This window comes from Leucopleurus acutus, assembly GCF_964270905.1.
Source record: "Leucopleurus acutus genome assembly, chromosome: 8".
In the NCBI taxonomy this organism is placed as follows: domain Eukaryota; kingdom Metazoa; phylum Chordata; class Mammalia; order Artiodactyla; family Delphinidae; genus Leucopleurus; species Leucopleurus acutus.
In genome coordinates, this window is record NC_139151.1 from 107,761,659 (window position 1) to 107,789,529 (window position 27,871).

General features: G+C 61.8%; 1 protein-coding gene across 3 annotated transcripts in view; it reads right to left on the reverse strand.

Moving 5' to 3' along the window:
* KCNQ1 (potassium voltage-gated channel subfamily Q member 1) overlaps nucleotides 1–27,871 on the reverse strand; it is a gene marked incomplete at both ends in the record, with an annotated part of 348,420 nt that overhangs the window by 232,642 nt on the left and 87,907 nt on the right. The window contains 8 exons of one of the 3 annotated variants that reach the window (XM_082844719.1): nucleotides 8,624–8,768; nucleotides 9,727–9,849; nucleotides 12,062–12,157; nucleotides 13,154–13,264; nucleotides 22,045–22,185; nucleotides 22,758–22,854; nucleotides 23,212–23,290; nucleotides 23,758–23,884. In XM_082844719.1, the coding sequence (XP_082700845.1) occupies nucleotides 8,624–8,768; nucleotides 9,727–9,849; nucleotides 12,062–12,157; nucleotides 13,154–13,264; nucleotides 22,045–22,185; nucleotides 22,758–22,854; nucleotides 23,212–23,290; nucleotides 23,758–23,884 (919 nt within the window). The remainder of the gene's footprint in view (nucleotides 1–8,623; nucleotides 8,769–9,726; nucleotides 9,850–12,061; nucleotides 12,158–13,153; nucleotides 13,265–22,044; nucleotides 22,186–22,757; nucleotides 22,855–23,211; nucleotides 23,291–23,757; nucleotides 23,885–27,871) is intronic. The other 2 variants (XM_082844720.1, XM_082844721.1) reach the window with 2 other exon arrangements.

A 27,871-nucleotide genomic window follows, 5' to 3' on the forward strand; every position in this document is an offset into this window, starting at 1 on the left:
CATCTGCCACCTTGCTAAATTCACATATTAGTTCTTGTAGTCATCTTGTATATTCACCAGGTTTTCTACACATATAACTATGTCATCTGCAAATAAAAACAGTTTTATTTCTTCTTTTCCAACCTGGGTGTCTAAAATTTCTTTCTCTTGCCTTCTTGTTGTGTTCCTGACCTTAGGGGGAAAGCAGTCAGACTTTCTTCATTAAGAAGTTATAGCTGGGACTTCCCTGGTGGCGCAGTGGTTAAGACGCCGTGCTCCCAATGCAGGGGGCCCAGGTTTGATTCCTGGTCAGGGAACTAGATCCCACACGCATGCAGCAACTAAGAGTTCACATGCCACAACTGAGGAGCCTGCCTGCCGCAACTAAGACCCGGCACAACCAAATAAACAAATAAATAAATATTTTTTAAAAAATAAGCTATAGGGCTTCCCTGGTGGCGCAGTGGTTGCGAGTCCGCCTGCCGATGCAGGGGACACAGGTTCGTGCCCCGGTTCGGGAAGATCCCATATGCCGCGGAGCGGCTGGGCGCGTGAGCCATGGCCGCTGAGCGTGCGCGTCCGGAGCCTGTGCTCCGCAACGGGAGAGGCCACAACAGTGAAAGGCCCGCGTACCGCTAAGAAAGAAAAAAAAAAAAAAAAATAAGCTATAGATGTAGTTTTTTCATTAGAGCTTTATCAGGTTGAGGAAGCTCCTTTCTGTTTTCTACTTGCTTTTGTAATACTTGGCTGTTGGATTTGGTCAAGTTCTTTTTCTGCATCTACTGAGAAAATCGTATGGTTTTTCATTTGTTAATATGGTTAACTGACTGATTTTCTAAAATGTCAAACTAACTCTGCATTCTCGAACCCCAGTTGGTCATGATGTATAATCTTCTAATACATTACTGGATTTGATTTGCTAAAATTTTGCAAATAAAATTTTGCATCTATGTTCACGAGGGATACTTAACTACAGCTTTTTTTCTTACAATGTCTTTGGCTGGTTTTCAGATCAGGGCAATGCTGGCCTCATAATGAGCTTGGAACTATTCCCCCCTTTTCGATTTTTCAGAAAATGTTGTCTAGAATTGATTTTATCTTTCTTAAATGCTTGGCAGGATTCACCAGTAAAGCCATGTGGTCCTGGAGAATGTCTGGGGGAATGTTTTGAACTATAACTTTGATTTTATCAGCAGAGAGAGAACTATTCAGGTTATCTATTTCTCGAGTAGTTTACGTCTTTCAAGACATTTGCCCCTTTCACCTAAGTTGCTGAATTTAAAGACTTGTAGAGCGTATTCCCTTATGACCCTTTTTATATCTGTAGAATCGGTACTGCCATATCGCTCATTTCTGATACTGATACTTTGTGTCTTCTCTCTTTTTCTCCTGATATTTCTGGGTACAGGTTTATCAACTGTACTGATCTTCTTCAAACAAATCGGCTTTTGGTTTCAGTATTTTTTCTCTTGTCTTTGTTCCATTTCATTTGTTTCCCCTCTGAGCTTTATTATTTTCTTGTTTCTACTACTTTGGGGTTTAGCTTGTTACTGTTGCTCTAGTTTCTTACGGTAGAAGCTGAGGCCGACTGGAGCCAATTCTTTTCTAGTGCACATGCTGGTGCTCTGTGCTGCTTCCTGGGTGCTGCCCTTAGCAGAGCCTACACGTTTTGATATGCTGTGTTTTCATTTTCATTGAGTTCAACACCTTTTCTAGTTTTCATTTGGATTTCTTCTCTGACCCTGTCCTATTGGAAGCATGTTATTTAGTTTCCAAATATTTGAGGATTTTCCAGAGATCTTTTTATTATTGATTTTCAATTTAATTCCGGTGTGGGGTCAGAGGACAGACTTTGTATATCACTTGAATCATTTTAAATGTACTGGGATTCGTTTTATGGTTCAGAACCTGCTTCTATCTTGGTAAATGTTCTGCATACACTTGGAAACAGTATGTTCTCTGCTATTGTTGGGAGGAGTGTTCTGTAAGTGTTCATCAGGTCAACTGGGTTGAAAGTACTGTTCAGAGTTACATCCTTACTGCTCTGCTCTCTACTTGTTCCATCAACTTTTGAGATAGGTGTATTAGTTTCTTTCTCCTTTTATATATTATTCATTATTTTGTCCCTTTCGGCTACTGGGTTTGAAGTCATATTTAGATATACCAACTTATGAATCAACAGTCATTTAAATACTTTATGTATTATAGGATCCGATACGGAGTACTTCTGTCATTATTTTTCTAAATATTCTCTAGTTTGGGATTTTGTTGTGTCTTTGACACAGTTTAAAAGCCAGGAACACCACCCATCAAAACAGTAAAACGCTGGATCCAATCCCCACAAAATCAGAAACACATCAGGGAATCCTCGCCCATCGTATTTCCAAACTAGCCTGCAGCCCCGTCCCCTAAGGCAGCACACCAGGAGCACAAGATCACTGGTGTAAACGTTTGACTGGCCACAGCAAAAAATCAATTGTACACTCGTATCACAGTAAGTGATAAAAGCAGGAACAATACGGATAGTGTAGGTGGAACCAACCCAGGTGTGTCTATTCTTTCAAACTAAGGAGACAGGACTTCTGTCAAAAGCCCAACCGTTGCTACTCTGGGCAGTGAGACAACAGGGGACAATTTTTCTTCATTATTCTCGTGTGTATGTTCCATAGGCTCTACAATGAGCATATGCCATGTTTTTAAGCAGAAATAAAATCTCTTGAAATTTGGGAGTGGCCATCTTTTGGTCATGAAGAGATGGGCCGTGATGGGGTGACCTTCGGGCAAAGGGGTCCAGGTGGAAAAGCCTGGCTGTGGGTGCAGGCGGGGGGTGCAGAGCTGGGACGATGAGTGAGGGCCAGGCTACCACGAGACCCAGAGGTCTCCAGACGGCAGCCCCGAGGGGACAGGGAATCCTGGTGGGGGGGCGGTATGAACAGGCACATTTGTTCACCTGCTCACTGGCTGTACAGAGCAGATGGGAGGGGGGAAGACAGTGAGGGAGATACAGAGAGACCATCCTCAGTGAAGTCCTGGGGCAGCTTGGAGGGGACGGGAGTGAGCAGCCTGGGGGAGAGCCCGTGAGAAGGTTCTGGTCCGGGAGTTCAGAACATGCCCACAGAGCTCGTCGGGCCTCGTCTCCTGCCCCGCCAGACCCCCACACCCACTGGAGGAGTCGCAGGCCCCAGCCTGCAAGACCTTGCGGGGACCACCTCCTCGGGACCCCGAGGCTGCATGAGTGATGTGCGGTGACCAGGATGGTCACCAGAAGTTATGACCACAAGTCCTCCCCAGAGCCGGGGGGGAACGTCACACCCCAAGACCAGAACAGAGGGGCAGATGTCAGGAGGCGCCTGGGACCCTATTCTTGTCCTGAGCAAGGCAATGCTGACCCAGGTGAGACCGAGGCGGACACAGACCAGGATGTCACAGAAGGAGAACCTCGCCCTCAGGGCTACACCAGTCCACGGACCACATGCTTCAAGGTAACCTAGGGGCTTGTTACCGACACACATTCCTGGGCCTCCCTACAGCCACTGTGACTCAAAATCTTGAGGGGTAGGTCTCTGAGTCTGTGTTAAAAGTTCTCCAGGTGATTCGAGAGGCACCCAGGGAAGTTCCAACCTGAAGCATCACTGCCCAGCCCCGGCCAGCGGGGGCTCCCAGCCTTCCTCGCCGGGAGTAGCTCTGTCTGTCACCAAGAGGAGGACTTCCGTTTCTGCCAATAAGTGGGTCTGATGCCATGAAAAGCCTCTCTCTGCAAGTTCTGGAACAGAGCCAACCTCCCGCAGGCTCTGCTGAGCTCACCTGACAGGGAAGAGGGTGTCCCCATGGCCAAGAGGGGAGCAGGTGCGCCCTGGCTCTGACCCGCTGGCCTCTAGGGGTTGCCCACCTGAGGAGCCCCAGTGTGGGCCTTACTGCCCCCCGAGGGGAAGAGGCCGCGCCTGGAGGCAGCAGGAAGCAAGAACCGGCAGCTGAGGCTCCACATCGAAACGCTGAACCAAGAGCCAAAGGGTGATGCAGACCAAACCCCAAAGCCAGACAAGAGCCAGCCAAGCCCTCGCGTCGGCCAGCGGGGGAAGGACGCTCCCCTGCCGCGGCCTGTGCTCCTGGAGCGTAAGGGGTGGTGTGCTTAGGCCCGCCCTTACGGGACACTGGCTCTGTGCTTACGTGACACGGGTTGTCTAGAAATCCCCACACCTCTAAACCAACCCCATGCGTGTCCTGGCGTGGTTCGCGGGGTCACCTCTCCAGAGCCCACGGGAACCCATGGATACAAAACCTCCACAGTCACAGCCTACGCCGGGACCCACGAAGAAGCAAGCGTCAGAGAGTCCACCGCGAACAGAATCAGCCTCTCCAAGAGGCGCAGGTGAGGGAGGGACCGTGAACAGAATCAGCCTCTCCAAGAGGCGCAGGTGAGGGAGGGACCGCGAACAGAATCAGACCCTCCAAGAGGCGCAGGTGAGGGAGGGACCGCGAACAGAATCAGCCTCTCCAAGAGGCGCAGGTGAGGGAGGGACCGCGAACAGAATCAGCCTCTCCAAGAGGCGCAGGTGAGGGAGGGACCGCGAACAGAATCAGCCTCTCCAAGAGGCGCAGGTGAGGGAGGGACCGCGAACAGAATCAGACCCTCCAAGAGGCGCAGGTGAGGGAGGGACCGCGAACAGAATCAGCCTCTCCAAGAGGCGCAGGTGAGGGAGGGACCGCGAACAGAATCAGCCTCTCCAAGAGGCGCAGGTGAGGGAGGGACCGTGAACAGAATCAGACCCTCCAAGAGGCGCAGGTGAGGGAGGGACAGGACGGGTACGAGGAGATGAGCACATTCAAGGGGCCGAAGAATCCAAAGCTCTGTCGTCCAACGGGAGGAAAATACAAGACGCTAAGACCAAGCAGGTGAGCCCCTCACATGAGGACATTTGGAAATGAAAAGCCAGGTGGCAACTGGAATAAACACCTCGCCGGCTGGCACACGGGAAGAGTCAGGAAACCACGAAGAAGCTGTGCTGAGGACGCAGCACAGGAAGACCGAGACGGCAGGTTTGAGAGACGCCGAGGAGGATGGACCTGGAGGGGCAAGTGGAAGTTTCCAGGCGAGGTCGGAGCAGTTAGGGGAGGTACTGTTCTAGGACACGGTGGGGCTGATTTTCCACTTGACGCAGGACACAAACCCTCATTCAGGAATCACGACACCCTGTAGGCAGGACAAGTAAAAATAATCCACCAGTTTGACTGACTATAGTGAAACGATGGAACACCAAAGTCAAAGAGAAGGTATTCAAGGCCACCAGACGGGAGGAAGGGTCACCGACAAAGGACTGTCAGTTAGCTCAACAGGGCACACCGGCCGGGAGACGGTGGTGGATCTCCAGCCTGTCAGACAGAATACAGACCTCTAATAACCTATAACGGAAAAGAATCTGAAAAAGAATAAATATATATATGTGTGTGTACATATATATATATATATGTGTGTGTGTGTATACATATATATGTGTGTGTGTGTGTGTGTGTAACTGAATCACTTTGCTGTACACCTGAAACACTGTAAATCAACTATACTTCAATTAAAACAAATTTTTTCTATTAAAATAAATACGGATCTCAGCCTGTGATGTTCTACACAACTAAACCATTGCCCAAGAGCAAAGGCAAAATACAGAAGTTTCAGACGAGCAGAAACTGAGCAGGCCGCCGACAGACCATCCCGGAAGAGAGCACAGGCTTCAGGAGGAGGGAAACTAAACCCAGACTGAGACAGAAAACTCGCAAAGCTGTCGGCAAACACGCTCCTCTAGCGCCAGGACAAGCAGCTAACGCAGAGGACCGTGTACAAAGGCAAAAGCCAAACACGGGGCAGCAGGGCCCGTGAAACAGGAGACTGATGGGGGGGAGGGGGTGCGGGAGGCAAGGAGCAGCTGCTGACCGATGGGACGGGCAGGCTGTCAGGACAGAATCGACTTGCACGGCCTCCACACGTGGAAGGCAAGAGGATCGGAACCCTGCCACCCCCGGCGAAGCCCATCAGACGTGAACAGGAGCCGCAAACCCCCAGAGCAGGCAGGGCCTCCACGCCTCCGACGTGGTCCCTCCACGGAGCGGGGCACGTGGGCTTCAGGCCCATCATTCTCTGAAATTCTCTGTCTGAAGTCTCTGTGATGAGAGCGCTCTTTTCACCTGGTGTCCTCACCCCGCCCCCCCACCCCCACCCCCCGCAGCTCCACCGTCACCCCGGGAGCCCCTGAGGTCGCAGGTCCCACCTCCAGCTGGCTCCTGGCTCCCCCTACCCGCACCCCAACACCATGGCTGCAGGCCCTGGGCTGGCCCGCCACCGAGTCTCGCCTGTGGGCCCTGATCAAGTCCTGCCCGCTGCCCCGTGCGTGCCACCCCAGGGAACCCCGCAGGGCACAGGGCTGAGCCATGGCCACTCCTGCTCCGTGGCCTCCACCACCTGCCCCGTCCAATGCCTGCTGGCTCCGGGTCACGACTCAGGCCCGAGGCCGCCAGACTGGTGAAGAAGCCCCGCAGGCATCTGTGTGAGGTGCGTGAGGTCAGCACCCACCCAACGCAGACACCGCGTGCCACGCCCAGGTCACCTGGCAGAGACACGCAGAGGCGTGGCTGGCCCCCGAACACCTCTGTCCAAGATACTCCTGCCATTCGCTGGCCTTTCCTCGCCCTCCCAGCCAGCTCCACTCAGCCCTGATGTCACCTCCTCCTAGAAGCCTTCCCGGACCTGCCGGGCTCAAGCCAGGTACCCAGCCCTCAGAGGCCCACACACTCTGCCCTCTTGCTGTCGCCTTTCTTCCTCCCTGGATGGCAAGGAGCGCGAACAGTCCCTGGAGAGTCAGGATGGCGCAAGCAACCGAGTGGCCGGAACCTGCAGGGGCGTGGGCGCCGTGCAGGAGGGACCCGGGCCGCACCGGCCACCTGTCACCGCTCACGAGATCTTCCCTGAAGACGGGCATCCACCCGGAAATCAGAGCGGCTCAGACAAGGCTCTAGAACCCACGCACGAGGGGGAGCAGGTCTGCCTGGGACACGGGGCCTGAGGGTCGCAGGACAGGAGCCCAGAGAAGCTGCGAGCCTGAGACACAGAGAGGTGTCACTGAGGTGGGGGAGAGGTGTGCGGGCGGGCACTGCCGTGGGCAGGGGGTACCCTGGGCTGGTAGGTGCCGTGGGCGGGGGGCAGGCGGGCGCACGGGCAGGTACCGCGTGCTGGGACAGAGGTGATTTTGTCCAGCACGCCCCATCCTTGAGGTTCAGGTTCAAGGCCTGGGACTGGCGTGGCGGTGGAACTCAGCACGGCTGTTTGCGCCCCAGTGCGTGGGAGCTGGGCCTGCAGGCCTTTCCCAGTGACGGCATCTGGCCCCGGGATTAGCGCCCCGTCGCCCACACCAGGGCTCTTGAGAGCCTCTGGGTGAGGAGGGCTCAGGAGTGTCAGGTAACCCACGGGACCCAGGCCGACAGCTCAGGCTCCAGAAATCCGGTGGCTCTGGGCTGGGCTGACTTATCGCGTTGGCAGGAAAGAAAAAACTCCTCCGTGCGGGAGCATTCCACAAAAGGCGCCCGACTTCCCCGGCACTTGTACCTCATTAACATTCCGCAGACATCGCTGAGGACTTAATAACGCCAAGCAGGCTGAATGGACGCATCGTTTCGGGCTGCTCCGCATTCAGCCACCAGCGAGCGACGCTCCTCCCCGCGCCCGACCTGCGCATTAGCATTTGCAGAAAGCCCCCATCTGCATTGCGACAATGGTCCTGCCCCAAATCCGGAGCCGTTGTCACAATTGTCCTTTGTACCCACTCCAGCGGGCAGGCAGGCAACGCGACCCAGGGGCCCGTCGGCGAGGCGGCCGGGCCAGAATCCCGACGGTGTGTGATGAGGCCCTGGGCAGCCCAGCGCCCAGCAGGGTGGGCGCCCAGGCTCGGTCTTGCACGCCCAGCTCCCAGAGAGGACGTCCACAGGCAGCCTTGGGAGCAGGGAGAGGCCGTGGCTCCTTCCCAGAACACTTTCTGCCCTTCTGCCAGCAGTGACCAGATGCGGGAGGGTACATCACGGGTTGGCCGCCCACAAAGCCAGCACCAGGCGGACGGGGTGCCAGCCGCCCATGAGCACGACGTGAACTCACCACCCTCTGCCATGCTTGAGACAGTGACACCACCCTTGCAACCATCAGTAAGCTGAAACGTTCTGGCGGACGCGGGAACACCCTGGGGGTCCCGGGAAGAGGTCCAAGAGGGGAGGGATGGACACAGAAGTGACAGGGAACAAAGGCGCAGAGCGTCGAGGAGGGCAGAGCTGCAGGCACACGCGGTGCTGGCTCAGGACCCCCAGCCCCACTCCACCTGGAATGGGGGTCAACGTGTACTACGGGCCACCTCCTCCCTGCCAGACCTGGGGCGCCAGCCACACAGCACGAGCGAGGCAGGGCCTGGCTCCCAGAAGCCCAGAACAGAAGAGAACGTCCGCGGGTGATAGCGGGCCAGCGGGAGCAGACATGACAATACCAGCTGTCCACAGGACAGGAGCAAGTGCTAGGGGGAGAAGGGGGCGTCCGGACACCCCAGAGGCCCCAGCAGCCTTGGGTCAGAGCTGGGCGTGGCCCTGTCCCCACCCCTCACCCTGTGTGAAGGTTTCTCACCAGAACTGTCGTAGCCGTCCACCGAGAAGTGTTCAGGCCTCCGCTCCTCCGAAGTGGGGTCGCAAGTGATGTGCGGGACCGTCAGCATCCTCTCTCCCGGGCTCACCCCGTTGTCCTTGTCCAGTTTGAACTTTTTTTTCTTTACCTAAAAAAACCAGACAATAAAACTGTCAGTTCCTGGGTGTCGTCTGCCAGGCCGTCTGCTGGCCCCAGACCACCTCTGGGGCACCTGCCAGGGCCCAGGCCAGCGCCCTCCCACACAGGCAAAGTGCGCTGCAGCGTGTGATGCTGTCAGAGGGGCTCTGCCCAGCGGCTGCCCTGGGAGCTCACAGCCTTGGGGGCAGGCGGACAGGAAACTAGCCAACAGATAAACACACAGGAATACCCCAGGGCAGGTGGTAACGAGGGCTGCGACCAGCGGGGAGTTAGAGCGGGGCAGGGCGGGCACGCAGACTGAGGCCAGCCGAGGCTTCCCTGAGGAGGCGACCTGGAGGGAGCAGGCCATGCTGGGATCTGGGAGAACCTTCTGGCAGAGGAAAGAGCAGGTGCAAAGGGTCCAGAGGCAGCCAGAACCTGGGAGCCTGCGTCTCTCCACGGATGGCGCGGGCGCGGGCGTGGGCGCGGGCGCGGGCCAGGAAGGAGAGCTCTGTCGGGGCGGGCCACACCCTTCGTTCACGAGACTCTTGCCTCAAGTCTGCCCGAGCTCCCCTATCCTATGACCACAAGACCCTCTTCCCTGAGCCAGGATGCCACCTCCAGCCCCTGTGGCCCACCAGGCCCAGCATGGAAAGCCCAACACCAAGGCCCTCTCAAGAGCCTTCTCCCAGCAGCTGGCCAGAATCCAGCCCGTCCTGTTCCCGGGGTACTTCCTCGGGACCTCCCACAGCCCTGGCCATGGAGCGGCCAGTCCTACAAGCCCCCAAGCCTGGGGACACCGGGATGGCAGGAGCCCAGCACGGGGTGTACTCCCCCAGTGCCCACAGTGCCACGGGCCACGCCGGGCTGAAGCACCAGAGTCAAATCCTGGCCGTGAGCTGTGGCCGCGTGGCCTCCCCGCCCGTGTGTGAGTGCCCCATCCTGGCGGCAGCGGGGGGGCTGGTTACCATGGCAGACTTCTTGGGCTTGGGGCTGGGGGAGAGCAGAGCATGGCTGCGGGGCGGCTTCCGGACGTAGATCTTCCAGGTGGAGGAGTTGGGGTTCTCGGCCGCGTAGCACCGCCACGCCGTCTGAAACCAGCAGAAGGGAGTGGTTGTCACCGCGGAGCCCCTGACGGGGGCTCCCAGGGAGCTGCGGCCCGCCACTCCTGCCTGGGCCCCCTTCTGGCAAGACCACGGGGCTTCCTGGCCACCAGCCCTTTCCCCAGGCTCAGGGCCTGCCCCCACCCCCAACAGCCTGTTCCCTTCTGCAGCCCACAGCCTCATGGACGGTCGCACGCGGCTCAGCCACCACAGGGGCCTGTGAGCCCCAGTCCGTCTGCGCCCACCTCCACCTGCCAGTTCCCCCGCAGGGCCCCCGCCCTCCGTCCTGGTCGCCGGCCTCTCCTCGGGGACGCCGCAGGGGAGAGGTCACTGGGGGCGTGGAGGGGCAGGGCCCCCAGGGCCAGCAGGAGGCGGGGCTGAGTGTCCAGGAGGCAGAGCCCCCAGGAACCCATAGTTTCCAGGGCCTCCAGATGGCCTGGGGGTGAAGGTCTTAGGCCTTCACTCTAGAGATGCCCACGGCAACTACCACCAGGGTGTGGCCTGGAGGAGGAGACCCAAGGCGAGGCCCCGTCTGGTGGGGGGGCCGGAGGGGGCGCCAGGAGCCTCGTAGGAGGAGGCACCCTGACGGCCTCGGCACTGCCGGCCGTGGGAGCTGGAGAGAGAGATGCCAGGCGGGGGGCGGGGAGGGCTCCTGGGACAGTGATGCCACCTCTGCGATGGGAACCCAGCGGACGTGCCCCCCCCCGGCCCCCCGCCCCCCCTCATCCCAGCCCCGCCCTCCAGGCCCCGCTCCAGGCCTCTCCCGCCTCCTGGGAGGCCCGTGTGAGGCCGCACACACGCCCCACGGGAAGTCAGTGCGCCCCCTCCGCGGGCAGGCCATCTGCAGCCTGATTTACGGTCTCCCCGAGAGGAGGCTGTGGCGCCGTAAAGCCAGGCCTGAGCGGGGGCCGGGCCCCCAGCTTTACGGCTGCTGCCTTCGCTTCCTTCCGGGGCAGGATTAGCGTCCGGCCCCAGACGGTGGTTCCGGACAGGCTTACGAGGAACAGGATAGAGGCCCCGGCTGGGCTGCAGTCGCCGGCGTGACCCCAGACGGTCTCCGGGGGCCGTTCAGCTCTGGGTGCCCAGAGGGGTCCAGGCTGTGCACCGTAGCCACGCCGGCGGGTGCAGGGCCGCACGCCCACGCCGGCACGCGGTGACAGCCCTGCCCCGGGCCCCTGCCCGGCCACCCCTCCCGTAGCCCCGCGCCCACTCCGCCTTCTCCTCAGCCCCGGGCGGCCGCCGGCCGACACCCTCGGAACACGAGCCTCCAGGGGTCCCTGTGCCCCAGCCTTGCCTGGCCTGAGAGGGCCGCCCAGTCCTCCAGGCTGTTCCAGGAGCCTGGGGTCCCGGAGCCCAGTGTCCAGGGGCTCGGGGCCGCCTGCCTGCTTGCCCGCCTCTGGAACCTTCCTCTCCCACTGCTCTCAGGCTGGGAGCCTCTGGGACAGCCTCATCACAGGAGCCTGGCGGGGAGCGAGGGGCCTAGGGCAGGTGCAGCCCCTGCCCCGCCCCCAAGGCCCGGCACCGTGAGCCCCGGGCCCTGTAGGGGCAGCAGCCGGGCCTTCAGAAAGGGAAGCTGGCCCGTCAGTCCAGAGTGCGGCCCGTGCCGTTGGGTCACCGGTCCTCACCTCCTATCGGCCGGGAGGACTGAGCCCCGTGGGTGCTGGGAATGGCCCAGAAGCATTAGTACTGCACAAGCAGGCCCTGACCCCTGACCCTGGGCGGGGAACGGCCACCTGGGGATCCCTTACTCTTCGCTCCAAGTCCTCCCTTGCAGAGTCGGGGGCTGGCCACAGAGGAGGGAGAAGACAGACACCAGGCGGCCGCTGCAGCTGGAGGCCAAGGGCCCACCGGACTGACCAAATCCGGGACAGGCCAGGCCACCTTCTAGTCCCCCGGCCTGGCCCACAGGATGGAGGAAGGTGGGCTCCCAGGCTCCTGTGCCCCCACCCCCATCGGCATCACCCGACGGTGCCCAGGACAGGAGTTCCAACAGGTGGGCGTGTCTGTGGCACGGATCGCGGCCCTTCCGTGTTCAGGAGGGTCCACAGGAGAGGGTCTCAGCGGCCCCGGGGGCCAGGTCAGCTCAGGGCTGAGAGCCGTCCCCAGACCAGACACGGCTCGTACTTGCCCGGGCAACACAGGGCCGGGCACACTGACCACCACACGACGGCGACAAGGCCGCGGCGGCGGCTGCCATCACCTGGATGAGCGAGGCTGCCGCCGGGATCTGCCGGTTGAAGTGCTTCTGCCTCTGCTTCTGCTGGACCTTCAGGGCAAAACCGGAGCCCAGAATCCCCTGCAAGGAACAGAAACCAGGGCTCACATCCTGCAGACGGGGGTGTGGAGAGACGGGCTGGGCACCAGTGGCCTGCTTGGCGCTGCAGGCCCCGTGGAGGAGGTCGGCGCCTCCGGCCCAGCCCGTGGGCAGCCCCACCCAAGCAGGACCCACTGCTGCCCCCACCCCCCCCAGGATTGCTAACGGGATGGAAAGGGCCGGCTCACCGGGGGAGCTCCCTGTCCACAGAGGGGATCAAGCCATACACATATACATACGCTCTATGTGTACACGCATACACACGTTATACCACAGCCATGCTACACACACGTGCACGGACAGACACACCCGCAATACACACGTGCAGTGCATTAAGGGCTACCACACACAGAGAACACACACGTGACACACATGCACGAGCACATACAAATGCATGTGGTATGTATGCCTATGTGACGCGTGCATAGACAATACACACGCACACAGATACACGTGGAGCGCGTGTGCGTGATACACACACACGGTACGTACACACAGACCCAGACTGCGTGATGTATAACACGTGCACATGCAGTGCACACACACACACGGTAGGGTCACACGCCTACCAGGCGCCTACATACAAACAGAGTGAACTAGAAGACTCTACGGTCTCCAGGAAGAACAGGGCTCAAAGCCACCCAGGCCACAGTGCAGGACCCTCCCCCCCTCACGGCTGGCCCCTCCGCGGGTCTGTGGCCGCCACCACGGGCACCTCACCGCTAGCCTCAGCGGCCGAACGAGCCGGCCTACACCCCGCTATTTGCCACGAGAGGCCTGGCGATCGCCGCCGCCCACACTTGCAAAGGACCCACTGGGGGCCGGGAACAGGAAGGCGGCGGCCTCCAGAGGCTCTGAGGCGGGCGAGCTGGGGCCTGAATGCACCCCCTGAGCGTGGTCTGCTCACAGGGCCCCCCTGCCAGCCCCCGGAGGAGGCTGAGGAACTGTGGAGAGGCCCCCCCAACACGGAGCACCTACCGCCGGAAGCGCAAAGAAGGAGATGGCGAAGACGGAGAAGCAGGAGGCGATGGTCTTCCCGACCCACGTCTGGGGCACCTTGTCCCCATAGCCGATGGTGGTGACCGTCACCTGCAAGGACGAGGGACAGCGGTCGGCACGCAAGCCCCGGAACCTCAGGGCGGGCGTCCGTCCGTCCAGCCTGAGCCCCGCGCTCCATCTGAGACCTGCCACCGCGCAACAGAGGCCAGCGAGAGAGCCCGGCACCGAGCGGCCGGGCGGCTGAGAGCACGGTGCTCGAGCCCGCAGGGTCTGGGTCCCCCAGGCTAACGCCGCAGAGGAAGCGAGCCCCAGCGTACACACGGGAGCTCGGCGCCGACGGGGCATAGCCTCCCCGCCCCACCCCCTGCCCCGTCCCCAGGAGGCTGCCAACCGGGCCACCGGTGTCGCTGTGCTCCGGCCCCCAGGAAGCCGGAAGCTCCCACAGAGGCCCACCCTCCCCAGAGAGCCCGGCCACGACGACACGCCACTTCCTGACGCCACCCCAGGCACCAGATGCCACGTTTGCCCTTTGCTCGGCGGGAATCAGACGCAGCTAGAGCCTCCTTCTACATGCGGGAGCTGTCCGTCCAGGGCGTGTGCCGGGACAGTGGGACTGAGGGGCTGCTTCCACCCCACCCGCACCCTAGGCTTGGCTCTGCTGCCACCTGAGGCTTGCTCCCCGGCGGGGCCTCCGGCCTGAGCCCAACGCCATCCTGCAGGGACTCAGAGCCCACCCTGGCCGTGCCGGCCACGCGCCCACACCTGTCCACGCCAGGGTCCGGGTGCGTGAGGAGCCAGCTCTGCGCCTGGCAGGGGGACCAGGGCGCCCAGAGTCCCTGCTCGTCCCGTCAGCACACGCGCTCAACCCGTGGTCTCGCCAGCCCTGTGCTAGGCAGCCCGGCTTCCCCCTTCCAGGGCCCCCAGCCCAGGCGAGGACGGCCCCCGGCAGCTCGGGTAGTTCTGCACGGAGCCTCCATGAGACCCCCCTGCCCGCTGAGACCGGCGGGGAGCAGGGCCTGGGGAGGCCCATTTCACAGATTCCACTGAACAAGGCCCAGGCGGGAGGCGGCGGCTTCTACAGCAGGGTCCTTGGGGCCCGCACACGTGTCCACGCGGACAGGGACAGGCACACGGGACAGCTCAGAAGCCCCAGGGCAGAGGCGAGATGTCCTCAGGAAGCAGGAGGGACCAAGAGGCCGGGCAGCGGGAAGGACCGCAGTGCGGGAGCCCGGGTTACACCAAAGAGCACAGCCTGGGGGCAGCACGGGCGCACGCTCCCGCCCACCCAACACCCACCACGCGACTGTTCGTGGTCCTGGCTCCCGGGACCGCCACACGGAGCACTTCCTGGCAACGTCACCGTCCCTCAGACACACGTCCACACCCGCTTCCAATGTGCTGCCCGTGCACGCGTGCACACACACAGATGGCCTGACACGGAGACAGGGAGCCGCACACGCATGCTGAGACACGCTAAGGCAGCAACAAGGCACACGCATGTGTACGTACCACACGTGGCGCAGGGTCACATAAAGAGGGGCCGGTGCCTGCGTCAAGCCCAGCTCCCTCCAGGCCCAACGCCTCACTTGCACACACAGGCAGTGCACACCTGGAGCCCGGCCCAGTACCTGCAGGGTGGAGCAGGCCAGCCTGAGGCCTTGGGCAAGGCTGAAGGCCAGCAGGCAGATAAGGGGGCCGGGAGAACCTGCAGCTCCCCGCCAGCAGCCCCCAGAGGGTCTGCGCCCCTCGTGTGAGGCCTGGGCGGCAGCTGCCTCTCAGCACCTGGGTGCACGGAGCAAAGGCACATCAGGGCTGCAGATGGGGTGGGGCGCCCAAGACGCCGCATCCAGTGTCTTCCGGAAAGTGGCTCTCATAGAATTATTTATTTATGTGTAAACATACAGCGGGTCTATTTTTAAATTTCTAACTTTTATCTTCTAATGTGGTATTGACAGACGTGAGCCCCGTAAACGAAAGCTTTCTGGGGTCTTCAGTCACTGATAAGGGCGTCAAGGGGTCCTGAGACTCCAAGTTCGAGAACGGCAGCCATGCAGGGAGGTGGGGGCAGGGTGACCTCTGAGATGGACCTGAGTGTGGCCCTCACGCCAGGGGGCAAATTTTAAGCAGTGCCAGAAAACTCGGGCTTCGAGACAAATAACACATAATACAACCTTCTAATTATCAAAATTAAGGAAAAAAAAAAACCCACCAAGACAACTGGGAAACTGACGTAGGTGGGAGGAGGAAAGGGGCTGGCTGAGCGGTGCGGCCAGGCCAGCGGGTGGGGACACCGAGGCCACCTCCCTTCTCGGACAAGAGCACGAGGCGGGACCCCATGTCCTCGCCACCTGGCTGGGAGGTGCTGGGACTCCAATGGTGGGCAGCAGGAAGAAGCCAGGGGAGCCCCGGCCAGGTGTCCCCCACCCTGCGGCGCAGGGCACACTCCTGGCTTCTCAGACTCTGCCACAGACCTTCTTTGTCAAGTTAACGACATCCTTTCAGCTCTTTGGGGAAACAGCCCATCCCCGCAGAGCTGTTTGTTTTTCCTGAATTCACAGACACAAGCAGCTCAGGAATGGGCCGTTTTATAGCCTGCGTGCTCGGAACTCGCCCCCCATGGCAGGCGATCGGAATGCAGATCTGCACGCCCCCTGGGCACAGACTCGGGGAGACAGCTCAGCGGGGGGGGGGGGGCTGAGCCTAGGGTGCGTCGTCCCCCGTCCCCCGTGTCTCTCCTCCAGGGACAGGAGGCACGAGAGGACCTGCCAGTCCCCCCAGCACTTTGTGTCACGAGAAGCTGGCGCTAGTGTCATTTTATTTCCTCCTGGACGCTGGCCTCTGGGGGAAGCGGGAAGGCCAGCCCAGGAGCCCAGCTCCACAGAGGGCGCGGTCAGCCTGCAGCCACACTGCAGGCCACGGCCATCTGTCCAGAGGGAACGGGTAGCCAGGAGTGGGAGTGAGGCGGCACCAACGTGGACACTAGGGGCTCGCGCCGGGGGAGGGCACCCCCGTCTGGCAAACTCGTGACCACGCTGTGAGCTCGGGTCCATCTGCCAGAGGGGGAAACTGAGGCCAGGGGGTCTCACCACTGCTAAGTGACGGAGCTGGCAACCAAACCGGCTCCTTGGCGGGACAGCCGGAGAACAAGCCCAGGGCCAGAGGCTGCCGCGCTGAGGGGTCTGGGGCTCGCCCAGCCTCGAGCCACCAACCTGCCCAGAGGAGGCTGGAAGGACGGAGCCAGGGAGAGGGCACCTCGGGGGAGGAGAGGTGTGGACAGAGGGGAGGCTGGGCAGGTGGCAGGACTGCCTCAGGACAGCAAAGGGTGGGAGCAGCGGTCCCGGGCCCCAGCTCCAGCCATCGTGGGGCTGCCCTAAGAGACCCCAGCCAGGCTTGCAGGGGACACCATGAAGGGGACAGAGGCCGGCACGTGAGGGCCGAGGGGACAACCCTGCCAGGCTTGCAAATTGTGGGTAAAAACAAAAGCAAACCCACCCCCCCCCCCAAACAAGCCCGCTTCCTTTCAGAAAGGAAAGACTCAATAAACGAACAGAAACCCATGCGGGCCCAGGGCTCCTCGTCGCGTGAGCGCATCTTCTCCCTATGGAAACCTCGGCGCCCTGGCCGCTGTACTCTCGGGGAAAGGGTGCGGACCGTGGGGACGGGGTCAAGACCTTTCTCCCTCCTCGGGAGGGGCCCTCAGGAGCTTCACACAGCGCCTGGTGGGATGCTGTGGACACCCCGGGCCCTGCCCGGGCCGCGCCCACCCCACAGCATGGCCAGGCTCGTGGCCCCTCACGCAGGAGACTCTGCCTCGAGGGCTCCGCTCCGACGGGTCCTCCTCAGGGGGCCCTCACTGACTCCCAGGGAAATCACGGCATGTGGACCACGACTGACCACGACCAAGCCTCCGAGAGCGAGACCCCCAGGCGGCTGACCCCCTGCTGTGCCCCAGTGCCCAGTGCAGAGCGGGACTGCCGGGATGTGCCTGGTGCCCAGGACCAGCCCAGCCAAGAGGCCCCAGTCCTCCAAGGAACGTCTTGGAAGCAACGGAAAGAGTCGCTACCTTCCTGGGATCGTGGTCCCCTCAGGGAGCCCCACGTCGGCCCTTGGAGGTAGACCTGCCGCCTCCCATTTTACAGATGGGGAAACCAAGGCATGGAGCGGTCACACGCCCTGCCCTGGCCCCAGCGCAGCTGCACGGTGCACCCACCCCTCTGCGCCCCACTGCCGGCCTGGCGGGAAACACAGGTCCCTGGGAGCCAGGAAGAGCCAACACACGTAGGCGCGCACACGTGCACACGCGCGTGCGAAGAGGGGCCGCTCTGTGAGTTAAGGAGTTAGAGGCCCGGAGCCGGCCGGGGCAGAGCTGGACCCTGGGCACCAGCAGGGCTAAGGGCTGTGACTGGGCCGCGGCAGCCACGAACACTCGAGTGTGAATTAGGTGGCTGGGGGGTCACTGCCTGTCGGCCAGCCTGGGGGCGCTGCCCAGAGAACCGTGGCCAGTAACAGCCCCTCAAATTCACAGCCAGCCTTTGCTGCATCCTCGTTGGGCGCCAGATACCCCGAGCTCTCTGTGTCCTCACTCACAATCCTCCCCAGCTCACGGAAATAGGCACCCAGCTTATACCCAGGGAGGCTGGGTAACCTGCCCGGGGCCACTCAGCAGGTCAGCAGCGGAACAGGATGGCTTCACACCACGCTGCCGCCCGTTTTACCCCACTACTTCCTGTGTCACTGTGTTCCTGACACTGACCATGTTTCTCTCCCTCGAGCTGAAGCTGGAAAGTTCTTACCTGGGATGACAAGAGCTGAACACCTGCCTCACTGGGCCTGCTGAGTCCATGCAATAAAATCGCCCCAGGGGGTCCCTCAGTGGGCAGTAAGTACAGAGAGGCAGACCTGCCCTGTGGACCCCTACTCATCCTGCAAAACCCAGTCGTAAAGGCCCTTCTCTGGCTGGGCTCCCAGAGCCCACGGTCTCAGCCCCCTACACAACTGTCAACAGGTGCAGGATGGGATCGGGGCAGGTGGCAGCCCAGGGTCCTGCAGACCCTCTGTTCTTAGCTGCATAGCACCCCCAGGCTTTGCATGGAGTCCAAGCAGAGGAAAAGCCTTGAAGGGCTGGGGGCCTGGCCCACCACCCTCCGGGCCCACAGGGCTTCGGTTTCCCCAGCTCCAGATGAGGTCCTGACCCTGGTTCCACCCACTGGGTGGTGCCGACAGGCCTTGCATGTGAATATCTGGGAGGCCCTGTCCTCACCCAGACCCCCCACTCGGCCCCCAGACCCTTTTGGCCTCACTCTGCCAGGATGCAGTCCAGCCTGGAGAGCCAGAACCTTCTGGAGCCAACAGCTAAGGAGCCAGACTCTTGTTTTAAATGGTGGCTGAATGCAGGGGCGGCTTCTAGCCTTTCCACTCTAAATTCTAAATTTAGATGCAGGGGGTAAACAGAGCCCGGCAGCCTCCTGATTTGAGAGACCCCCGGGCACTAAACAGAGGAGCCCGTGTTTGCAAAAACTGCTCTCCCCCCGACTCAAACTTTAACACAAACAAATGCATTTTGTTCCAAGGGCAAAGAAAAAAGTCTTCAATCCTCCCCAACACCTCGGCAGCCAGGCACGGGGCGCCACACTCCAGGTGAGGGGGCAGCTCTCACGCCCAAGTCAGGCGTCCCCACCTGGGCTAGCGGGAGCGGAGGGGACCCTCAGCCTGGAAACTGAGGCTCGGGGAGGGGAGAGACATTCTCGTGATGTCCACCTGGGACGGCGCCGGCCTGGGCTGAAGGGTGTCCACCCAAATCCATGCCCACCCAGGCCCGCAGAACACAAGCCTGTTTGAAAAAAGGGTCTTTGTTGATGCAACTGGATAATGATCTGGAGAGGAGATGGTCCTGGGCTCCCTGGGTGGGCCCGGCACCCACTGACCAGTGTCCTGATAAGAGACAGAAGGTGCAGCCACAAACCCAGGAGCACTTGGGGGCCCCAGAAGCTGGAAGAGGCGGGAAGGACCCTCCCCCAGAGCTTTCGGAGGGAGCCGGCCCTGCAACCCCTTGATCTCGGACTTCTGGTCTCCAGATCCATGAGAGAGCGCAGCTCTGTTATTTTAAGGCGCTCCGTCTGCGGGACTTTGCTGTGGCCGCTGATGCACCCGCTGTCCCGCGGGCCACAGACAGAACCGCTTTACGGGCACGTCAACTGATGCATCCACTCGTCCAGCAGACACCGGCCAAGGCTGGGCGCTGAGGATGCCGGCGCCACCCCTGTGGCACCTACAGCCCTCCCAGCGGGGCCACACGCAGCAGTGGCCACTCCCCCCCGGGAACCCGCCCCCCTGCCCTGGCTCCACAGAGGAAACACAGCAGATGGCCCACCCCAGCGGCCCAGACGCCCTAGTTTCAAGTCTGTCCCACGCATCCAGCCAGAGGTGCCGGTCTGGCGTGGACGCAGCGTGGTGGTGGGCAGTGGCCCGGCCAGCAGGCCTCTCCCTGCCAGGCTGTACCACCTGGTAGGCAGACCCTGGTCTGTCCGCCCTGGACGGGGAGCCACGGGGCATGGCAGGGCCGGGCTCGCTCCCCTTGTGGCCCACGAAGCCACGCAGAGGATGGCGAGGGACAGCCACCGTCGGGCACAGTGGCCAGCTGGCTCTGAAGCCCCCGGCCAGGCTGCGCTTCCTGAGCTGCTTGTCCAGGATGTGCCAGGAGCACAGCCATAACTCGAGCCGCGGCCGCTCCACCCGCCTGGACAGCTGCAGGGGCGCCACCGCTGTGAATGGGAGTCGCCTGCCCAGGAGCTGGGCGGCGGGGGTGCCGGGCCCGCGGGAACAATGGCCAGGCCGGGGCCGCAGCTGACGGCGAGGCTGGGGCACCGGTGCCAAGCCGGGCACAAAGGGGCCGTTTTCCCGGCCGGCGGGCGGATGTTTGCACAGGTGTGCGAGCGGGAGCGCCGTTCGCAGGGGCCGGGCCGGGGGCAGCTCCGAGCGGCCGGGGAGGTGGGGGCCGGTGCCAAGGCTGAGCACCGCTTATCAGCTGAGCCGCGGGCCGTCACCCATGCGCTTCCCACCGCGCCATCCAGTCCCGGGGGTCCTCCCGGCTCTGGGCATCCTGTCCCTCCACAGGACCTGCCTGTCACCAGGACGCCTCCCCTCCCCTGCCCGGCGCTGGGCTGTCCCACCGAACCTGCCAGGGGGATGGGCCGGGGGCTGCCACGCCCGGGCCCGTGGAGGCACAGGCCTGCAGGGGGGCCAGCAGAGCTTGCCTTCCCTGGGCGGCCTGACACACTGGAAGCTTCCAGAAAAAACGCTGACTCATCCGATATCAGGCGCCCCTCCCCTAACACGTGTGGGCCTCCTGGGGGTGTGGGTGGAGGCACACGGGGCAGCTTCCCGCCCCACCCGGACCATCCGGGATGGGCCTCCCTGTGGAGGCTGGTGGGGAAGCCGGGGAGAGAGTGAACCCCTACCCCGCTTCCGGAAGGAAGCAAGTCAGGGACAGACACGGCCAGGGCCCGGCACAGCCACTGCCCAGACCCGGGACCCCTTGAACCTGGTGCTGCCCCGAGGCCTCGGCCCAACCTCGTGCAGCCTGCGACCCTCTCCTCTCCCTGGCTGAGCGAGCCTGGACGTCAGCCCCCCAGCCCCCAGCTCAAAGGGGCTCCCACCGGCCACCCTCAGCTTCGGGCAGCTCGTGGCCGGGCCGGTGTCACCCGCTCTGCTGCTCAGGCTGATCCGGACCCCAGGCACTAGCCCCTGGCCCCCAAGTGCACCCCACAGGGAAGGGGGAGAGCCAAGGCCGGCCCACGGCCCAGAGTTGGCCCACGGAGCCGGCATTCGGGCTGCACCCCTGCCTTCCCCCACGGCCAGGGTCTGTCCGGGCTGCCTCAGGGCCCCCTGCATGTGCTGTTCCCAGGCCGGTAAGCTGCTGGCCACCCTGCCACTGAGAGCCCAGGACCTGTCTCCCCACAAGGCCCGAGCGGAGGGTTTCTTGAGGGGTGTCCTCTGCGCCCTGAGGCCCACACACAAGTGATGCTGGGCTTCCGTGGTCAGCAGGCCCCGGGGGCCACACAGCTCAGACGTCCTGCAGCTGGCGGAGACCCCTGCCACCACCCACAGCGTGGCCATGTGCCGCGCCCCGCGCCCCACGTCTCCCTTCCCCACCACAAGCCTGACCCCTGGAAGGAGCCAGCCCACGCTCCTGGACACGTCCAGGCCGAGGCCAGGGTGCTGGGTGCTCGCAGGAGGGGGACACGGCACACCCGAGGAGCCCAACTTCACAGGCGGGGGAGCCTCCAGGCCCCCAGGACAGAAGCCGGGGCACTGCTGTGTCACCGCTGCCCGGGGCCGGCTACAGAATTTGTGGGCCGGGTGTGCAGTCAAAACGTGGGAGCACTTTCCTTTTTCCCAGCACCCCCCGACCTGTCATGGTGGCTTTTGTTTGCTCTACAAAGTCACGCTCCTTGGCGCAGGGAAACTTGAGGGGCCAGCACAGAACCTCACAGCCGCGGGGCACAGGGTGGCGGAGGAGCCGGCCCTGGGGAAGGCGGGAGCTGGGACCTCGTGCGGCCGTCATGCCCACTGCACAGTCGCTCTCCGTCCCGCCAGACTTGCCTCCCAAACGGCAAGTTCAAAGATAAAAACCTTACGGACCCCACAATGGTGACTGTCGGGCTTTACGCATCCAGCGTGGGGCCCTTCTGTGCGTGGAGCCCTGTGCCGCCCGCCCATCCAACCTGTGCCCGGGCGGGGCTTCAGGCGTTTGTGGGGTGGTCTCGAGGCGTAAGATCTTGAGACACCAGAGCCCCAGGGTGACATCCCGGCCCCGCCCCGCCCAGGTTCCGGGTGGGCAGTGGCCGCGTGGCCCCAAGGTCCCGACTTACCACCCCCCACCAGAGGGCGTCCGCGTAGCTGCCGAACTCGACCTGGCCCGACTCGTTCACGGCGTCCTTCTCGGCCAGGTACACGAAGTAGGAGGAGAAGATGAGGCCCAGGAAGCCGATGTACAGGGTGGTGATCAGCTCCTGGGAGACGGCAGAGGAGGTGTGACCAGCCGGCGCCCACGGACAGCCGGGGCCCTGCGCACCCGCGCCGGGCAGACATCACAGGGGGCGGGGCCCGCCGGCGGCAAAGCCCCAACACTTCCCACCGAGTTGACATAAATGCCAGCGTGTCTCACATGCAGACATCGGACTTCAGAAATAACTGATTTTTCCCAGCTCGTCAGTGGCAGTGTTGGGTCTCAGCCTCCAGGAGCGAGACCAGTGCCCTGGGCCACCAGCCCGGCTCTGTTTCCTGCAGAGCCCCGGTGAGACGCGGGGCGGGGCCTCACGAAGGGGTCGGGTCAGCCGCCTCCGCCTTCACGGGGCTCATCGTGATCTGCCCCCGTTTTAGATTTCGGGGCCTCTCGGACCCTTTTCCGTGTGGCATTTCTGTCTTTCCATCTGCCCGACAGTCTTGTCCCAGCTTGAGGGACGTGGGCACCACCTGCCTGGCAGGCTGGGGACACTGGCCCCTCAGGTTGGGGGCAGGACAGCCCAGCTGGCTCAGGCCGAGGCTGGGCCGAGACCCTGTCCTCCCCCCCAGGACCACCCACCTGGCGGTGGATGAAGACCACGGAGCCCAGCAGCCTCCACGTGCCCCCCTGGCGGTCGACGTGCAGCATCCGCAGGATCTGGAGGAAGCGGATGCCCCTGCGGAAGACAGGTCGCTGGGCGCCCCTCCCCCATGCGCCCCTCCCCTCCCCCGTGCGCCCCTCCCCCCTCCCGAAGCCCAGGGTCAAGGTGGGGGCAGCACCCCAGGCCCGGAGCCAAACCTGTACATTTCTCAATTCCTCTGGCCCCCAGACCACCTTCTGGGGGCGGCCCCAGGATCACCCCAGTTTACAGACGAGCAGACGGCAGGCCCCAGACTGTCAGGTCCCAGCCTGAGTCCCAGAAGTGAGTCGGCGCTCCTGCCCGACTCAGCACCGGCCCTGAGCCTAACCGCCCCCCGGCACACGGCCCGCCGCTCTCACACCCCCGCGCCGGGGAGCCCGCAGCCCCGCCTACCTGATGGCCGAGGTGGCAAACACCTGCCCTTTGGAGCCCACGCAGAGGACGACCATGGAGGCCACGACCACGATGAGGTCTGGAGGGGACAGCGCCACCGTCACCGGCCTGGCAGCTGGACACCGGCAAGGAGCCTGGCGGTCAGGCGGGACAGGGCCCAACAGTGGGGCCACGGGGACACCTCAACGGGGAGACCAGGCCCTCCGTCCCAGGCACGTGCACAGGCCACCCGCGCCTACCTCCCCAGCCCTGTCTCGCAGGCCGCTGAGGGCAGCGGAAGCCCAGGTTGTGTTGAGCTTGACCAGACCCCCTGTCCTGTGAGCAGCCTCTTGGGACAGAGGACCTGGGCGCTGAGGCTGGCTCCTGTGTGGGGGACCTGGGAGGTCACCCCACTGGCCTTGGGATCCTGCCCTGTCACAGGCGGAGGAGGGACTCTGCCTGGTGGCGTTCGTGATGGGGGTCCACCTGCCAGATTCTGGGGGAGGGGGCTCAGCTCTTGCCAGGAAACCTCGGAGTGAAGCTTCCAGGGGGGCGGGCGTGACTCACCGATGATGGAAATGGGCTTCCGGGCAAAGCGCAGCCGGCCCCAGATGCCCACGTACTTGCTGCGGCAGCCGGCTGACCAGAGGCGGACCACGTACTCCGTCCCAAAGAACACGACCAGGACGATCTCCTGCGGGGACAGACGTGAGCTCACCTCGGGCCCCTCCCCCGTGAGCCCACTGAGAGCAGGCGGCCTGGGCCCCCGTCTGCTGCAGCGCCCACCTGGACAGGCCCAGGTCCACCACCGCATTCAGTACCATAGAAGAAAGATTAGACACTATGACCAAGTGGGATTTATACCTGGAATGCAAGGACAGTTCAGCACATAAAAATCAACCAATGTAATACATGACATTAACAGAACGGAGGGAAAAAAATCACATGGTCTCCTGATCGCAACGGATGCAGAAAGAGCATTTGACAAGATTCAGCACCCTTTCATGATAAAAACAGTAAACAAACTAGGAATAGAGGGAAACTATCTCCGTGTAATAAAAGCCATATATGAAAACCCCGCAGCGAACGTCATATCAACGGAGAAAGGCTGGAAGCTTTTCCTCTAGGATCAGGACCGAGACAAGGATGCCCACTCTCACCACGTCTATTCAACAGAGTACTGAAGCCCCAGCCAGAGCAATTAGGCAAGAAAGAGAAATAAAAGACTTCCAAATTGGGAAGGAAGAAGTAAAATTATCTCTGTTCGCAGACGATATGATCTTATGTGTAGAAAGCCCTAAAGATCCCATGCAAAAACCCTGTTAGATCTAATAAGTGAGGTCAACAAAGTAGGATACAAAGTTGATCACAAAAATCAGTTGCATTGGGCTTCCCTGGCGGCGCAGTGGTTGAGAGTCTGCCTGCCAATGCAGGGGACACGGGTTCGAGCCCTGGTCTGGGAAGATCCCACGTGCCGCGGAGCAACTGGGCCCGTGAGCCACAACTACTGAGCCTGCGCGTCTGGAGCCTGTGCTCCGCAACAAGAGAGGCCGCGATACTGAGAGGCCCGCGCACCGCGATGAAGAGTGGCCCCCGCTCGCCACAACTAGAGAAAGCCCTCGCACAGAAACGAAGACCCCACACAGCCAAAAATAAATTAATTAATTAATTTAAAAAAAATCAGTTGCATTTCTATACACAAACCACGAACAATCTGGAAGGGAAATTATAAAACAATTCCATTTACACTAGCACCAAAAAGAATAAAGTACTTATGAATCAACTAAGGAGGTGGGACACTTGTACAATGAAAACTAAACAATACTGTTGAAAGAAATCAAAGACGACCAATAGATGGAAACACATCCCACGTTCACGGATTGGAAGACTTAATACCGTCAAGACGTCAGTGCCACTCAAAGGGATCTGTAGACTCAATGCAATCCCTCTCAAAACCCCGATGACAATTTTTGCAGAAATAGAAAAAGCCCTCAGATTCACACGAAATCTCAAGGGCCCCTGGATAGCCAAAACAAGATGTGGTCCATCCACACGACGGAATATTCCTCAGCCTCATAAAGGAGGGAAGTGCTGGCACAGGCTACACCGTGGATGGACCTGAGGACGTCGTCAGCTCACTTCCAGCTGGTGCCCTGCCCTGTCCCTACCCCGTCCCAGCCCAGGGAACCCAGCCCTGTCTGGGGACTCCTGCTCCCATGCCCGGCCTTGCCTTCCCCCACCATGGAGCCCACCGGGAGGGGGTAACTGGACACCGGCTCCCGGATACCCATAACTAGGATGGAATGCTCCTACCATCCAGCTTGTGTGTGGGGCAAGCTCGGGGGATAATGGGAGAAAACGTGGGAAATTTCCCACTCTCCTTTTGCAAGGAAGTTCTTGGTTTGCAACGTCAAGTTCTTCAGGGTCGGGGTATGTACGGTCAGGGGCACGTGGGGGATGGTGGAGAGTGAGGGAGGGGGGACGCTCGCAGGCTCTGTGGCCTCAGAGGGTCGTGCTGGTGCCACCTCTGTCCTCAGCTGGAGGGTGGCTGAGCCCACCGGGGAAGGGGCCGTGTTTACCTGCCCGCCGCCCTCTCCCCAGCCCTGGAGCATGCCCGCCTTGATTGGCCCTGGACACGGATCTGCTGAGTGAGTGAATGAATGAATGAATGAATGAATGAACGAACGAACGATCAGACCAACGAGCGACCGAGGGCTCCCTGGTACCAGGGCTTCGTCTCGGGCGTGTGTTTCCCGCGATTCTGGCCCAGCCGGTCCTAAGTGGGTGTAAGGAGGAGATGACAGACAGGAGGCCCTAGCAATGAACGACGGCGTAGGGGGGGAGCGGCTGGAGGGGCCGGCTTCCAGTGTTTGGCCATCTCGACAAGGGCCGCAGAGCCACCACCTCTGGGTCTCCAAAGCTGAGACACCAGTGCTGGCATCTTCACAGAGGAGGGGTCACTGCTGATGGCCCTGAGGGGGCGGACAGAGTCCCCCAAAGAGCAGTCCTCAGGGCCTCCATCCCAGCTCTGCAAATCCAGACACCGCCGGGCTGATGAGTCACTTAGCAGGTTTGTTCTTATTTCGATGCGTTATTTTGTTACTTAAATACCTTCTCCAGCCGCGTCCTAAGCATATTCGAAGCGGTAGAAATCTTACAAACATCAGGTAAGAGCTTACTGCACTTCAGTCTTGCAACAGACCTTCTGATAAATAAGTAACTCCCAGGGCTGGCTGTTGACGCTGCGTGTCTCCCCCTCCCCCCAGATTATCCTGGCCTCGAGCTCAGAGCTCCCCCTGCCCTCTTGGGGCTGGCGGGCTGGGGCTGGGGGACTCTCCCCCTGGAGGGGTGAGAGGTAGGAATAATTTAAAACAACGCTAATCCCCAAGTCCCACTTGAGTCTGGAATGCAGCTCGAGGCCGGGATGGACATGCCACCAGTCCACCACTGGCATGCTGGGCGGGAGAGAGCCCGGACCGGGGCGGGGGGAGCACACGTTTGCTCCAAGATCAAATGATCCCCACGCCGTCAGCCTCGAGCGCTGGGCAGGGTGGCACTTGGGGCCAAGGCCGCCGGGACCTCCAGGGCGTCGCCGTGGCCCAGCCATCACCATCTTTTGGAGCCACCTGTCCACTGACCTGGGTGCCGGGAGGGCGGACAGGCTGGCCTGAAGTTCTGGACCTGCAGGGACTCTGGAATTCTTTCACCAGAGGGGCCTGGGCCACCCTGGGCTGGGGGCTGCTCTGGGGGCTTTGACTGGGCTGGACTGTCCATCTGTGGAGGCCAGTAGGCTAGGGCCTGCCAGAGGGCTGACCCCCAAGTCTTCCTGTGGGGCTGCCCCTGACTCAGGGGACAGCACCCCCAGTCCAAAGCAGGCTCACGGAATGGCAGGGCTGCTTCCTCTTAGCTCCGGGGAAAGGGGGACCAGCCTCCAGCCTCAGTGACCCAGACCCAGAGGATGACCCCCCGAACCCCTACCCCCGGCCACCCTCCCTGCCCTGGGTTTTCTCCAGCCGGCAGGGGCAGGCCTGCAGCTCGGCTGTCTCTGCAGACCAGGCCCCGAGCAAGGCCCGGAGGGGAACACAGAGGCCTCAAGCTCCCCCAGAGCCTGCCCACCTCAGCCCCTGCCTCCACACCCCAGCTCAAGCCACCGCCCTGGCCCCACGGCCCACACTAGGGGTCAGGGCTCGCCCCGGGCCACCCGAGAGCCCACCGCCGGCCCAAGGCACGCGCCCCTCCCCGCCTGGGCCCGAGTGCTCGGCCTGGGGCCCTGTCCTTCCAGCCCCTCCCCCCCGCCCCCCAGGTCCCCACACCCCCCTCGGTCCCGCTCAGGCCCCCCCCATCACACCTGACCCCTCCACTGATAAGAGTCAGCCCAGAGGCCCCTGTCCACGAGCCCACGTGGTGTCTGCATGCCCGCATGTGATCAGGGGTCAAGGATACACTGGCCGGAGCACGGCCCTGAGCTCTGCCCCACAGATATGGGGAGAAGGGGCCGTCCTCGTGGCAGGGACCTCCGCTGAGACCGCAGTCACCAGAGGGACGAGGGCCCCCTCCCACCTGGCCACTGTCCCTCAGACAAAGCAAGGTCGCCTCCCAGCTGCACTTGGCCTCATGGACCAGGGACCTGTGAGCCGGCCGGGCGCCAACACCAGGGCACAGGCCCGAGAATCCCCCGCCT